Source organism: Dermacentor silvarum, chromosome 4, assembly GCF_013339745.2.
Source record: "Dermacentor silvarum isolate Dsil-2018 chromosome 4, BIME_Dsil_1.4, whole genome shotgun sequence".
Lineage (NCBI taxonomy): Eukaryota > Metazoa > Arthropoda > Arachnida > Ixodida > Ixodidae > Dermacentor > Dermacentor silvarum.
The window spans coordinates 41,829,343-41,842,520 of NC_051157.2; the positions used below are offsets into that span (position 1 = coordinate 41,829,343).

General features: G+C 45.5%; 1 protein-coding gene across 2 annotated transcripts; it reads left to right on the forward strand.

Moving 5' to 3' along the window:
- Window positions 1-432: 432 nt before the first annotated feature.
- On the forward strand, window positions 433-11,510 carry LOC119449860 (uncharacterized). Of its 2 annotated transcripts, XM_049665481.1 has the most exons (8): window positions 433-708; window positions 795-929; window positions 1,004-1,087; window positions 2,652-2,776; window positions 4,492-4,537; window positions 5,320-5,582; window positions 10,512-10,809; window positions 10,910-11,510. In XM_049665481.1, the coding sequence occupies exons 1-7, from the start codon at window positions 583-585 to the stop codon at window positions 10,771-10,773; spliced, it is 1,041 nt and encodes a 346-aa protein (XP_049521438.1). In that variant the 5' UTR covers window positions 433-582; the 3' UTR covers window positions 10,774-10,809; window positions 10,910-11,510. The 2 variants fall into 2 exon arrangements, with proteins under 2 accessions (XP_049521438.1, XP_037569066.1); XM_037713138.2 differs by having other exon boundaries at window positions 10,512-11,510.
- Window positions 11,511-13,178: the final 1,668 nt, after the last annotated feature.

Genomic DNA, 13,178 nt, shown 5'->3' on the forward strand with positions numbered 1-13,178 from the left:
CACTTCTCAATCAAACTACTGAGCACGAAATCACATGAAGCGAGGGAGTTCTAAATAGGTTGAAGAGAAATATAGGTAGAACGCTATTAACTTACCACTTTATGCGCTTAGCTGAAGTGACGCATCTAAACCGACGTCTGTACGATGCTCCGTTGTGAGTTATTACATGTTCTTGTTATACATATAATCAAATTTGTAGCGAATAAGTGGTTTTCTTAACAGCTGGTGCGACAGCGCTCTTTTTGACGGCGTCCTAAACTACTAGCAGACGATACTAAAAGGTGCGCCTAAAAGGCAAAACCAGGAAACTAGTTTAACTGTGTTTTTATGCGTAAAATTTTAATTTAAAAAAGCTTTCTGCAAATTATATGGACATAGATGACATTTATGAGGAGTTAATTTGAGTTCATAAAGTTTTGTTCGTTTTTATTGTCGCCATCGACATCATTGAGGTTAAAGAGCGCGGAAAATCGGGCGCTTGTATCCGAAATACGCATCCGGGCGCTTCTATGCTTGTGTATCGTGTCGCACGAAATCCGGCTGTGCGCGGCTTTTCTTGGCACTCATTGAGTGGCGTTCCCAATGGAAGCCCTCGCCAGGAATCTTTACCAGTTTTTTCACGTTATACTTGTCAAGGCACATGACGAGCCTTTTTGGACTCGAAACTCGCTAGAGAGGAGCATTCAGTGGGCCAAGTACTGTGAGAAGGTAGCACTTTTATTATAGACGTTATCTGTACAACAGAACGAGCGCTTGTGTTTTTTGAGCACTGCAGAATGTCGTGCCGCTTCCAGGTGCATCACGAAGCCATTTTAAAAGGCTACGCCAGTTACGTGGCGATGTTGCTGAAGGACATGAGTAGGCTGACACCCAAACGGAGAGTCGTGACTTTCGATGATCTGAAACTTTCATCTCAATTGCTAGTGGCGGTGAGTTCCGAGACGATCGACCGCGGCAACTGGAAAGTGAAGAAAAGTAAAACTGCCTTCTTTCTAAACCACAGGAAATTCTTCAGTGTCCTTTGTTGAGAAAGGGAACTGTTCAGACCATGCTGGAGTCGGAGCTGGCACAAGAGCCCTGGTTAGAGGTACTGTGCTACATGATTGTATCTACGCAGTCGGAAGCGATTTGAGAAGTAAGAGGGTGCTAACTGGATTACTGTCCAGTTCTTAGCTTCTGGCATGCACTAGCTGGTGTTTTGATGATCTTTGATGGCTTAAACGGCTTACAAGTAAGATAAATGTAAGAATTCAGGCTTTCCAGATGGTTATAGTTTTACATTGAAGGTGAAAACAGGCACCGTGTACATTGCTACGTTTTACAAAACCTGAGTGACCATGACATCTCTCTCTCTTTTTCTTTTTTTCTCCCCCCTTATTTAGCCTGGTGATGTCAGGCAGATGTAGCGTTACCAAAACAAATATCAGTGTAAGGTGTTAGATTCTTAGGATGACAAAATTCAGGTAACAGCCATTGGTCACCTTCTCCGAGTCTTCTACAAACATGTATTTTCCTGGCCTGGAATGGGAAAAAATAAGCTAGTCATTCAGAAGCGTTGCCGTTCTAATGGCCCTGTTAAGACACTACAATGCATGAAGACATGATTCTGAGACAGTTCGTCAATAAAAGCTGACACATCACATTTAGTGATACAGTGTTCGGAAAAGGAGCATACATATCTGTGAACTTTTAATTCATTCAGTGGGACAGCGCTACCTGATTAGAAGGTAATGCATCAGTGGTTATGCATAATAACTCAAGAACTTTTCAGTGATGAAATTCGTCAAATTTAGATTGGCCCACCACGATTGGTAATATTGGGACATGACCCGCCGTGGTTGCTCAGTTAGCTAAGGCATTGCGCTGCTGAGCACGAGGTTGCGGGATCGAATCCTGGCCGCGGCGACTGCATTTTAATGGAGGCGAAATGCAAAAACGCTCGTGTGCTTGCATTGTAGTGCACGTTAAAGAAGCCCAGGTGGTCAAAATTAATCCGGAGCCCTCCACTACACTGTGCCTCATAATCAGAACTGGTTTTGGCACGTAAAACCCCAGAAAGAAGAATATTGGGACATGTTGCGTTACTGTGGCTTATGCTGCAATCTTCAATCACATAATATAACTGATTACATTAAGTATTCAAAGTGTATAGGTGCCCTCATAACGTATGTAAGCACCTACCATTCCTGCAAACATGCTGACACTTTTCTTTTTCATCTCTTCAAGATTGCATTGATAAATATGTTACTGCACTTATGAAACTTAGTTTTCCGTGTTTATGAAGGAGGTAGGAACTATTTTCCAACCTTTTAGGGTTGCTGTTGTGACAAATTGAGGTTGCTGCATACAATTGCATGTGTACGGCATTGCCATATTAACAATTAAAGGTATTCCTTTGTTCATTGATATGCCACACATTGGCTACTACTGAGAAGACTATTTATCGTGTTATGTGCATTATACATATATGATAGCTCATATTATAGAAAGTAAATCTCTTTCTTTTAGTGTCTTTGCACCTGTTTCCTTCTGCTAAACAAATGAGTCATGTGCATCAGTTCCTTTTGTTTTATTTGCTCATAATGCATAGTTTCTGTAAATATATGCTTCTGAAGTGTGGTGCACTCATTTTAACTCTGATTGCATTTCAGGTGATGTGCGAGGTCTTTGTGATCAACTCAATACTGAAGGACTTAGTTGAAGAAAAGGAGGATAACCAGCCTGAATGTGGTGGAGACTTTGAAATGCTCAAGGAAAAGCTGTTGGGACTTTCTGAGTGAGCATAGGCTCTGTTCTTTCTCAGTATTGTTGCGACAGTCGAAGTCCGAGCGGCCTCGAAGGTTCCATGGATGGTGCCGTGCCAGATGCCAGGAGGAGGAGATATCCAGGGAGATTAGAAAACTGTTTTATATACAAATGTACATACGGTATTTTACAAGAAGGGCTCCATGATATTGGAGCCGTCTACGTGCTAACATCTTTGCATGTAGTAGCATTTACATCTCCGAGCGTTCTACATGGTCGAGCGTCCTCTATATGGTCGAGCATCTCTACATGGTCAAGTGTTCTCACAAGACTCAAGTTCAGCTGTTTTATCCCCTTCATTTCCCTCTTTCACACGACGAGGGAATGCACTTTTTCTTCTTAGCCAATGGCCACTTCCGTAGCGGTTCGCCAAACCCCGCCCATGAGCGTCGCCCCCGTAAACAGGCAGCGGTTGACACCTTGGGAGCCACATCCGGGAATGCTAGATGCTGGCCCCTTGCAAGAGTCGCCTCTCCGTAGTGGTCAATTCGCGGAAGCCACCATTTCCAGTAAAGAGTCGCCTCTCCATAGCGGTCAGTTCGCGGAAGCCACCATTTCCAGGGAGGGCGGTAGCTGTCTCGAAAGGGGCTCCAGGATGGCGCGTCGCAGTTGGCGCCGGGCCTCGTCGTAGTTCGGGCGGCGCTGGTAATTCACGGAACCGCACCAAAGGGCGACGTTGCCCTTTAGCGACGCATGAGGCAGTCTGGAGACTAACTGCTAATCCCTCTGTCCCAGGTGACACTTCCCGGCCACGAGAACCGACAAGCGTGAAGAGCACTTGATAGCTTCCCCGTAGTCGATGAGGCCTCCTTTGTCCCGAAGGACCGCCAGACACAACAGCTGTATATGGCACTGAGTGTGGATTTCTTGTCGCAACTAGCTGCCGGTCATCAACATCCAAGGCGCAATGCGTGCTGCTGAGCAGAAGGGTGCAAGTTCAATTCCTACCCACTAGGGCCACATTTTACTGGCGATAGAGCACAAACACCCATTTGCTGGGTTGAAAGCGTGCGTTCACAATTTATCCAAGGCACTCCACTATAGCATATCATGATGTCACTGGGGAAGTCATTTTGTCAAGCTTATGTTTTAGTAGTCAGCTCCTTTCTATTGTCTAAAGGAAAATGAAATTGAATTGAAATCCCAAAGCTCAGCTGTAGCTGTATAAATGGAAATGTCTTGTTCAGCATTTTTGGTTGAAATGTGTGTTACAGCACCATTTTACCGGAAGAAGCTTGAGTGAGAAGAGCCAAAATGGGCTGAGGGCAAAAGACTTGGACAGAAATTACCTTCAGGTTTTGTTCAATCCGTCGGCAATTTCTACTGCACCCAAAATTTAATACTTGAGGATGACAGCAACATGACATCATGTCTCCCAATGACAGACAGGGTAAACTGGCAAAATGCTGCCATAGCGAGCTGATCACGGAAAAGTGTGGTAGTATCTAGAGTCGATCATTGCCTATAGTATACCCTAATGTGTACAATTTGCTTTCAAAAAAGTATTTTGGTCATGCCTCAATGCCTGAGCACGTAGAGTTCATGAACCAAGCATTGAGAAATACTGGGCTCAAATAATAATTGAGACGTTTGTTTCATGAGCATTTATGAACATGAACAAGTTTCATTTAATAGGAGTAATGTGGGGGACTCAGTTCATAAGCATAACTCCTATTTTCTTTTCAGCAATGCACTGGATATGCAATTAGACCTGTTGGCAAGAAAGTCACCTGTGAGTGGGCCCATCCTGCTGGAATCACTTTGCATGATGATTAAGGCTTATTAGTCTCACAATTGAGACTGATTACACTTGTTTCAAAGAGTAGCAGGCAAAAAAAAAAAAAAGTTTGCATCTTACATTCTATTTACCAGTTTGTTTTAACATCTCATGAGCCGTACCAAAAAGCACTGAGATTTGTGTCTTTTGTACAATTACACAAATTCAAAGTGCACTTAAGGTGTCTGGCTGTTGTGTTCAAATAATTTCGGAGTGGCTATACTAGTTCATGCACGTGGCACTAGCTTAGTAATATATTTATACCTTTCCACATGACACTTGAAATATGTTGTGTTAAGAAAAGGCACGAAAGCAAATGCAATTTTCTTTCTTTGAAAGTACTGGCTTATCATTGTGCAGGCAGTGCTTCACTTTTTCTTTTTTGTCTAAATGTGACTGCCTTAAGAGGAATCATTTCAAGTATTGTTTAATACGAGTGCCTACAATAATGTGTTCCCTGTCACGGTGCTCGGTGGCAGCAGATGTTAAAAGAAATGTCAAACCAGGTATGTGGTTTAGGATGCTCAGAACAAGGCTCCTCTAGTTTTCATTAAAGGCTGCTAGTTAATTTGTTAGTAATTCATTCCAGCCCTAAATTTATGCACAGCAAACAGTGCAGTGAAGTTCACAGTTTTTCGTATAGTGAGGAATGAAACAATGGTTTACCAACTTTTTTTATTATGCACAAGGCAGCTGTTGTTTTAGCTGTGAAAAAGTGTTCTTGTTTTCCTCTTCAGGAGACATTGCTGAAACTTGCCAGCTGTGAGGATGATAGGTACCGCACACTGTCATGCAGCACTGGCCTGTGGACTGCTCGAAGGCTTGCACTCGGGGACGACTCTGTGTCGGCGTACGTGTGGAGGCAGGAGAGCGGGCTGCTGTGTAAGGCAGCCTGCCGAAGTCCCAGTCTCATGCAGTGCCTGTTACAGAGGCTACAGGAGCATGCTGAAAGCATGGAGCCATGTTTCACTGCTGGTGCAGATGAATGGATCCTGACGAGGTGGGTATAGATTGAGTTCTGTGACACTCTGTTCTGCTCTGCAGCCCTCGTTGTTTGTCTCAGTTTCTCGAAACACTCGGCAAATATTTGTAAAAAATTCCCATGGACATGACAGCAAGGGACGGGTAGAGTAATGCTCCTAGTTAACTCCTAATTTGCCCTGAGCACACACATTTTGTGGGATAAGTACACCCTTTATTAACAATTATTTACTTTTATATGTAGCACACAAGCAGTAGCAAACTTGGAACAGCAGAGACCAACAAGCAACAGACTGTTTTCAGTTCACAGCAACTGTTACGGCTACTTTTCTGTTGCCGATTGTGCCTGTGACAGCACTCACAATACAGGGGTGTTAATTGTTTTAATGCGAGAGCTTTGTTAAATAAAATATCGCAACACAGGGCGGAAACACATTGACGTTTGCCACACATCTTTCTCGTTCGAGTCTCTGTTCTTGTCTAGCCTCCGTCTAACTGCTCGAGTCCCTCATGCGGTGTCCCGGTAGAAAAGGACGGGCTTCGAAATGCAGTGTCTCGGTGGGAAGAGAAGCGAGACGCAGTACCTGTGTTTCAGCAACGTTTGAGGTGACGCGGATTAACATGTCTCAAATGCTGCTGATAAGGCTCCCCTGAAAATTGTGCCTGTCCTCAGGTGCACGTGTCGTCATGGGGTGATTTTTTCATTCAGGTTGCGGTAGTCGTGGACCATTATTCATGGTGTCGTAGGGTGATGTGGTTGGTAGACGACAATTGTTGGAGCACCATATTTGGTTTCACTCAGTCTTATTATTCAATTGGAAGCGATTGTGAACTTGCTCTCGTATGAACGCACGATCAGCCGGTGAGCATCTGTACGGCCTCGATGTCACAGGTATGTCGCCTCTGAGCTCAATGCTGTGCTCCGAGTGCGGACACATGCCTAAAGAGTCAGTTCCGAGGTGAACGCTTGGTGATGCTTCAGTAGAATAGCATGGAGCTGATTCTTCTCGGTATCACTAGTGTCCCTCGTTATCTTCCACGCGGCGCCATCCACCAGCTGGGTGAAGTCGTCGTCGGGCGTGGCACACTTCGTGTTTAGGCACACGAAACTCGTCTTTGAGAGCACAGTCATTCGATTGTCAGCAGAACGAGGCAATTAGCGTCACTCCCCTGCGTTGTCCCGTACTCCGTTTCGCGAGTGACGACTCGGGCTATGACGTTTTCTCGGCAGGCTCGACTGGGACGATTGTGATATAGTTCGTCGTGCGAAACATTACGTCGACGTTGGCAATTCGTTGCCAGTCTGAGCCAAGGATCAAGTCGATCGCGCTTGGTAGCTCCGTGATGACGACACCTCCAAGACGAACCTTTGTTGTGCTCACAGCAACGTCCAGTGTTACCGCGCGCGTCGGGCGTGTGCTGCGGCTGAGCACTTGGATCTCCTCACATGAGACTCAAGTCTGCGTGGGGATGTCGTCGGTCAAACCACTTGCACTCATGATTGATGCGTTGGCACCACTTTCTGTGCATAAGCGGTCGGGTCGTTGGTTGGCATAGCCCGTCACGATTGGTAGAGTGCCGCCGCTTGAATGCAAGAAACAGTTAGCTCGCTTTGCTGTTGACCACGTTCCGCTGTTCTTGTACTTCCTCGTGGCTCGCCTCTTGTCAGCCAGGATTGTCGCCGGAGGCTTGGGCTTTTCACAGTCACGGGACAGATGACCGAGGTCACCGCAATTGAAGCACAATCAGGCGTATTTGGTTCGTGGGCCGGAGGTCTCGTGTCATTTCTCCGCGTGCCTTGCATCGGTACGGGTGTAGGGTTGTTGGCTGGACTGCAACGTTCGCCTAACCTTTGCTCACGGTAGGCCGTTGAAAGTGGTCGTCCTCTGTCGTTTAGGGCACGAACGTTCAGTTTGGTGCCTTGGATCCAGGAGAGCAGCTCGGTGCGCTCCCACAGAGCTGTGCTGCTAGCGGATTGGCCCAGGTGTTGTCGTTGATGCTGCTGAGAATCTGCAAGATTCTGTCTTCTGCAAGTTGGTACGGCACCTTGTCGAGTATGGCGCTTTTCGAGTACATGTACTCAACAATGGCCTCGTTGTTCTGAAGTTGCCGTTTCGACTGCAGCTCGAGAAACTCCTGCATCGTGAGCTTCCGCTTAAACCTCTGTGTGAGAGCGTCCTTCCACTCCTCCCAGGTCTCGTAACGCGAACTGTAAGCGCTGTGCCAGTCCCTAGCTTATCCCGACAGTCGGTTAGCTGCACTCGCCAGCGTGAGCAAGGAAGTCCAATGAGCGAGCACCGCGATCCGCTCCACTTGCACAATCCATCGCTGAGCACTTTCTTGGGGTGGCCCGTCGTAAGTTGGAATTGCAGACGAAGTGTCGCTCGTGGAGTGGATGTGGATCGGGTTCGTCATTGGCGGGCCTCTATACAGCGCGTTCGCGAGCTGGACTTGCGTGTTGATGAGTGCGGCAAAGATCTGTGCCACAGAAGGCTCTGCTTTGAGGGAGCCCTGCGTTGGAACATTCGTGGTGTCGTGATGTTCCGCATCATGGCTGGCGGGATTGTTCGATGTCGGCGACTGGATCGAAACCGCTGTCCTCGTTGTGTTAGTGAGAGCGTAAGGCAGCGTGCCAAGGCGCGAACTCGTGACGTTTTCGGCCGGCATTCGGACGTTGAGGCTGGTGTTGTTCAGAACCTCACGGATGTCGCTAGTGGTCATACGACTCACCTGGGCTCGGAGAATGTTGAGCTCGGCGTGGAGCCTCACATTCTCAACGGACAGCACCTCCACTGGTTCGCCTGCCTGCCTGTCGTCGTAGTCGGCAGCCTGGTTTGACGGCGCGTCTATCGGCCCGATGGCTCCACGACTCACGTTGTCTCAGATGAGCCGCTCGATGAGATCGACCTTATGACCAGGGCATGGCAGTCTGCGAGCCCTCAGCTAATCGGCCAGTTGCTTCTTTGTGGCAGAGGCGACGGCGTTGCCTTCGAGTGACGTGAACAAGCCGTCAACGATGATGGCCTCCGATTCCAAGGATGAAGTTCGGTGTGGTGTCGTGGCGTCTTGTGGTTCATCCTGATGCGATCCTGTCAACTGCACCATGACAGCACCATGGCAGCACCATGGCAGCGGGGAAGTTAACTGGTTTAATGCGAGAGCTTGGTTAAATAAACTATCGCAACACAGTGCCGCTTGCCACACGTCTTTCTCTTTTGAGTCTCTGTTCTTGTCTAGCGTCCGTGTTATCTGCTCGAATCCCTCGTGCGGTGTCCCAGTAGGAGAGGAGGGGCTTCAAAATGCGCCATCTCGTTGGCTGGCACAGCAGGTGGTGGTGTCCGCTGCTTGTTAGCCGATTCCTCGTGTGAAGTGGGGAGAGAAGCGGGACGGGCAGCGGGATGCGGTGTCTGCGTTTCAGCAGCGTTTGAGGTGACGAGGGGTAATATGTCTCAAATGCTGCTGACACCTGCTACAGAAATGTGTCTGAATAAACTCGCTCGAAGCAAATACCGCTCTAGTGTCTTTTCACAATCAGAATATTTTCATGGATGTGGTACTTGGTAGATGAGCGAAATTTTTTTAACAGAATTTTTCATAAAGCTTTATCTAACATTTGTAAAATAGTAGGAGTCCAAATTCATAAACTTTATGGAAAATTCAGAAGAGTTGGCAGGTATACATTTGGTGCATGTGTCCATTTACGCACTGCGCTTTTCTCCATCATTATTACTTTGCAATATGAATAGTGTGCTGTGTTTGTATGAATTGGGCATGCAGTTTTGTTTTATGAATGGTCCTTTGCACAACTGAAAGATTTTGTCATTTCTGAAAGTATTTTGAATATCTTCTCCCGTAATTTGACGGGTTAAGCAGCTTGTAGGGTCGTGCACTAGGCATTTCACACTACTGCATACAAAAGAATTATGGGGAGAATTGTAAAATTTTAAGCAGTTAGAGATCATAAACAGCAAACAGCTTTTATACCACAATTGCAGCCAGTGACATACAGGTGATGAAACTTCTGAACGTACATGGTGATTTATTTGTGCTTGTGTGTTGATGAGTCTTCTGCAGTGCTGTAAAAAACTTGAAGTTGTTGTGTTGCAGTGTTGTTGACATCTTTGATCAGAGAAACTGCATGGTCGGAACGTGGCGAAGTTCACAATGGAATAGCAACCTATGCTCTGCTTTTCTGCCGCTGCTATGCATGATGGTGGCGCCATCTGGTGTGGTGCTTCTTGCCATGCTGCCTCACATGGCATGAAGGGAGGGAATGTGGCGAAGAGTGTTCTGCGTTGCAAGCAGTGAGCGCAATCGACATAGTTGATGCCAAACATGCCATTAGAGGGACACTAAAGAGAAGCACAAGTTGAGCTGTTTCAGTAAATTATGCTTCTACAAACCAAAACAGCCACTCTTACCATGAGAGGAGGCGTAGTGGGCCAGAAAAGGTGCACAAACGAAAGACAGGTGGCGCCACCACCTTGAAGTTCCTGCATCAGTTCGCTGTGACGTCATAGATTTTGACTATTTTGATTACGTCTTCTCAGGTCGAGTTAATAAAGGTGAACTATGTTGTATTTTAATAGAGCCTAAAACTGAACTTAGCAAGTTTCAGGATCTTTTACTGCACCACAGTGGTCCAGATACAAGAAAGTACTTATAAATCTGTGATGTCATACTGATGTACCCGCTTTGGTATTTCAGCGAGAGATAAAAAAAGAGGACTTTGACAGTCATTTTCTCTCCGAGTAATCGATTACTGCAAAATAAATGAATAGAGTTTCTTTCAAGAATATTTTATCAGTCTAAACTGAATAAGTGTTCTCTTGAGTGACCCTTTAACAGCTGCTTACCATATTGGTGCATTTATCCAGCCTTGCATACTTCATAATGCTACAGACTTTACAGACCTTTTGTTACAGATATGAATGTTTGTTTTCTGCAGGAACAGCCCTATGATTGCCTGGGACTGGAAGCGTGTTGCTGAAGTCTGGACTGCACTGAAACAAACGGCAGATGGTGCTTCATCTTCATCAGCGATTACAGCTTTTCTCAAGCAAGCGCAAGGGGGATCACGTGGGGACTTTTGGGATGATCTTCTTTTCTACTGTGAATCTTCTCGTAACCACTGTCATAAAACAAGAAAGCCTGTAGTCGCTAGCCCAACTGCCGAGAGTAATTCCTTACTGCGCAACTGTTGCATCTAAAGGTAGAATTTTTATGCAGGCGGCATGGGCGTAGTTGTAAGCAAGTGCACGCTATTCACCACATTTAAATTAAGGTACCATAGTGACACATATAGGGCGCTTATGTGACACGACTGTACCAATTTCTTACAGAAAGAGCTATGGCCGCTACATTAACTCCATCTTTCAATCTACACTGAAATGTTGTAGCAAACGCTTGATTATTTAGCACTGCAATGTCATGTCAGGTGACCTCAATGCGACACATCTGCGTACTGTTGAAAGGCAACTATCCATTGATGTCACAAGATTAGGGCATTATTGTGCCCTGTGTCGCAACTGTTTGCAACCTGCTGTGATTGCTGTCGTGATAATTAACCAAGCTGGCAAGGTGCTCGACAAAACTCTAGTTCTGGAAATGCATCAAGGTCAAAAGTTTGTTTTGTATTGGCAGTGTGGGTAGGTACCAATGAGTACTGCTTCTGCTTCTCATTTATCACTTTTGAGAGATGTCTGAACTTGCAGAGATTGTTTTTTTATTTTATTGTTTTTATAATGTACAGCACGTATACACTAGGCTTTGTAGATCTTTGCTTGACCAACCTAGACCTGTAAAGAAGATTTCAAAATGATGTTTTATATGAAGGTCACGATTTTAGAGAAACCTTTTTCATGAATGCATTTTTCTGTTATGATGTTGTGCATTGTTTTGTCCAGTCTATTTTATGTAACGATGTTATTAAATAATTACATAACCTCATCTCTTTTGCATTACAAACAGCCTTCAGTCTACTGAATGGCACATGCTATTCTCTCCGAGTACAGTAACCAAGGACCACCTTTATTGCAAAAATCTTTTTTTTTTAATCCATTCTCCTTACCTTCCATTGGCTGCCATGTTGTCATGCCATGGTTATAGCTGGACTCAAACATTGGATGTGAGGATTAACAAGAACAGAATCAAGAAAAAAAAAACTGTTACAATATAAAGCCCAAGAGGCCACATTTCAATGAAGTGTCTCTCATTCATGACTACATAGCTCTCTAATCTTTTTGGCAAAATGAGACCTTACAATCCTTTTTTTGTGTGTGTGTTCTCTGAGATTGAGCCTGCAGTACTGAGGAGAAATCGAAAGGGGCATCAAGGCCACTCGGCCCGTGAAGCTGTAATGTGTCGTCTTCGTCAACCTTGCAGCGGGAACTTAAAGGGGCCCTGAAACACTCTTCTAACTAATCCTAAAATCACATCACTATTACATTACATTGCCTCATGAATTTCCTGCGCCTTCGAAAATCAAAAAGAAATTTTTTTCAAGCACAAGCGAGGTTTGACATAGTTACCGGACCGATCAGCAGCTTTCTCTCTCCTTTCATTTCCACTAGCGTGCTGGAAGCTACACAGGGGAGACAGCGAGGGGAAGTTTTACCCGTGCAAAGATTGAACGTCTCGGCGGCAAGATTTATGGAGAGATGGCACATGGCGGCCGCAGTATCTAGGCTACGCTTTTCATCTTGGAGCCCATGTGCAGCGGATGCAACAGCATGCATCTGTCATATGTAGACTGGCAGTGCAAAAATGAAATGGTTTTACTGTCTTTGAGATAGCAGACACATACATTTTTTCTTTATTAAACTCAGATGAGTAATATAATTGTATTACTGAGAACGCTCTTGTGATCATGAAATCAGCCAATAACTGTTGTGGGCTCTGCTGCTTGCGATAACGCTGCATGACGACATTGCAAAGAAGAGAAGAGAGCATGCTATCGTTCACTACTTTTAACATGAGATTGTAAATGCCCTGCTGCATGCAGTGCAATAATATTTGGCTCACATGTTCACAGGAGCCTCGTTAACAGATTGGAAACGTTTTCTTATAATGTTCAAAATGTGCTCCAGGACCCCTTTTTGTTTTCTTGTATGCAAACAGCCCTAGCGCAAGGCTCCATCTTTGAAATTAAACAGGCTGCATTCAGGGGCAGAGAACCCCTTCAGAATATAAGGCACAATTGCATGAGCCATTTGCCACGACTCTTGTGCGCATGATGTGTAATGTGTATGCTCTGCTAACTTCCTCCTTTACCTCCTTCCAGCACTGCATATAGCAGAGGATGACAGTGTACTTCAACACTGCCCTTTGCTATTTCCCCTAACAAAGATGGATGGCACCACTCTGTCTGCACTAGCACTCCGACGAATTCATGCGACATTGTGTTCCGCTACAACAGCAAAAAACATCTGGGTTTCACTTGCGTGCAAAAACACAACATGATTACGAGGCATGCCGTAGTGGAATCTCTGGATTAATTCTGACCACCTGGGGTTCTTTGATGAGTACTTAAATCTAGGTAATTGAGCATTTTTGCATTTCATCCTTTTCGAAATGTAGCTGCTGCAATCTCGAGCTCAGCAGCGCAACGACATGG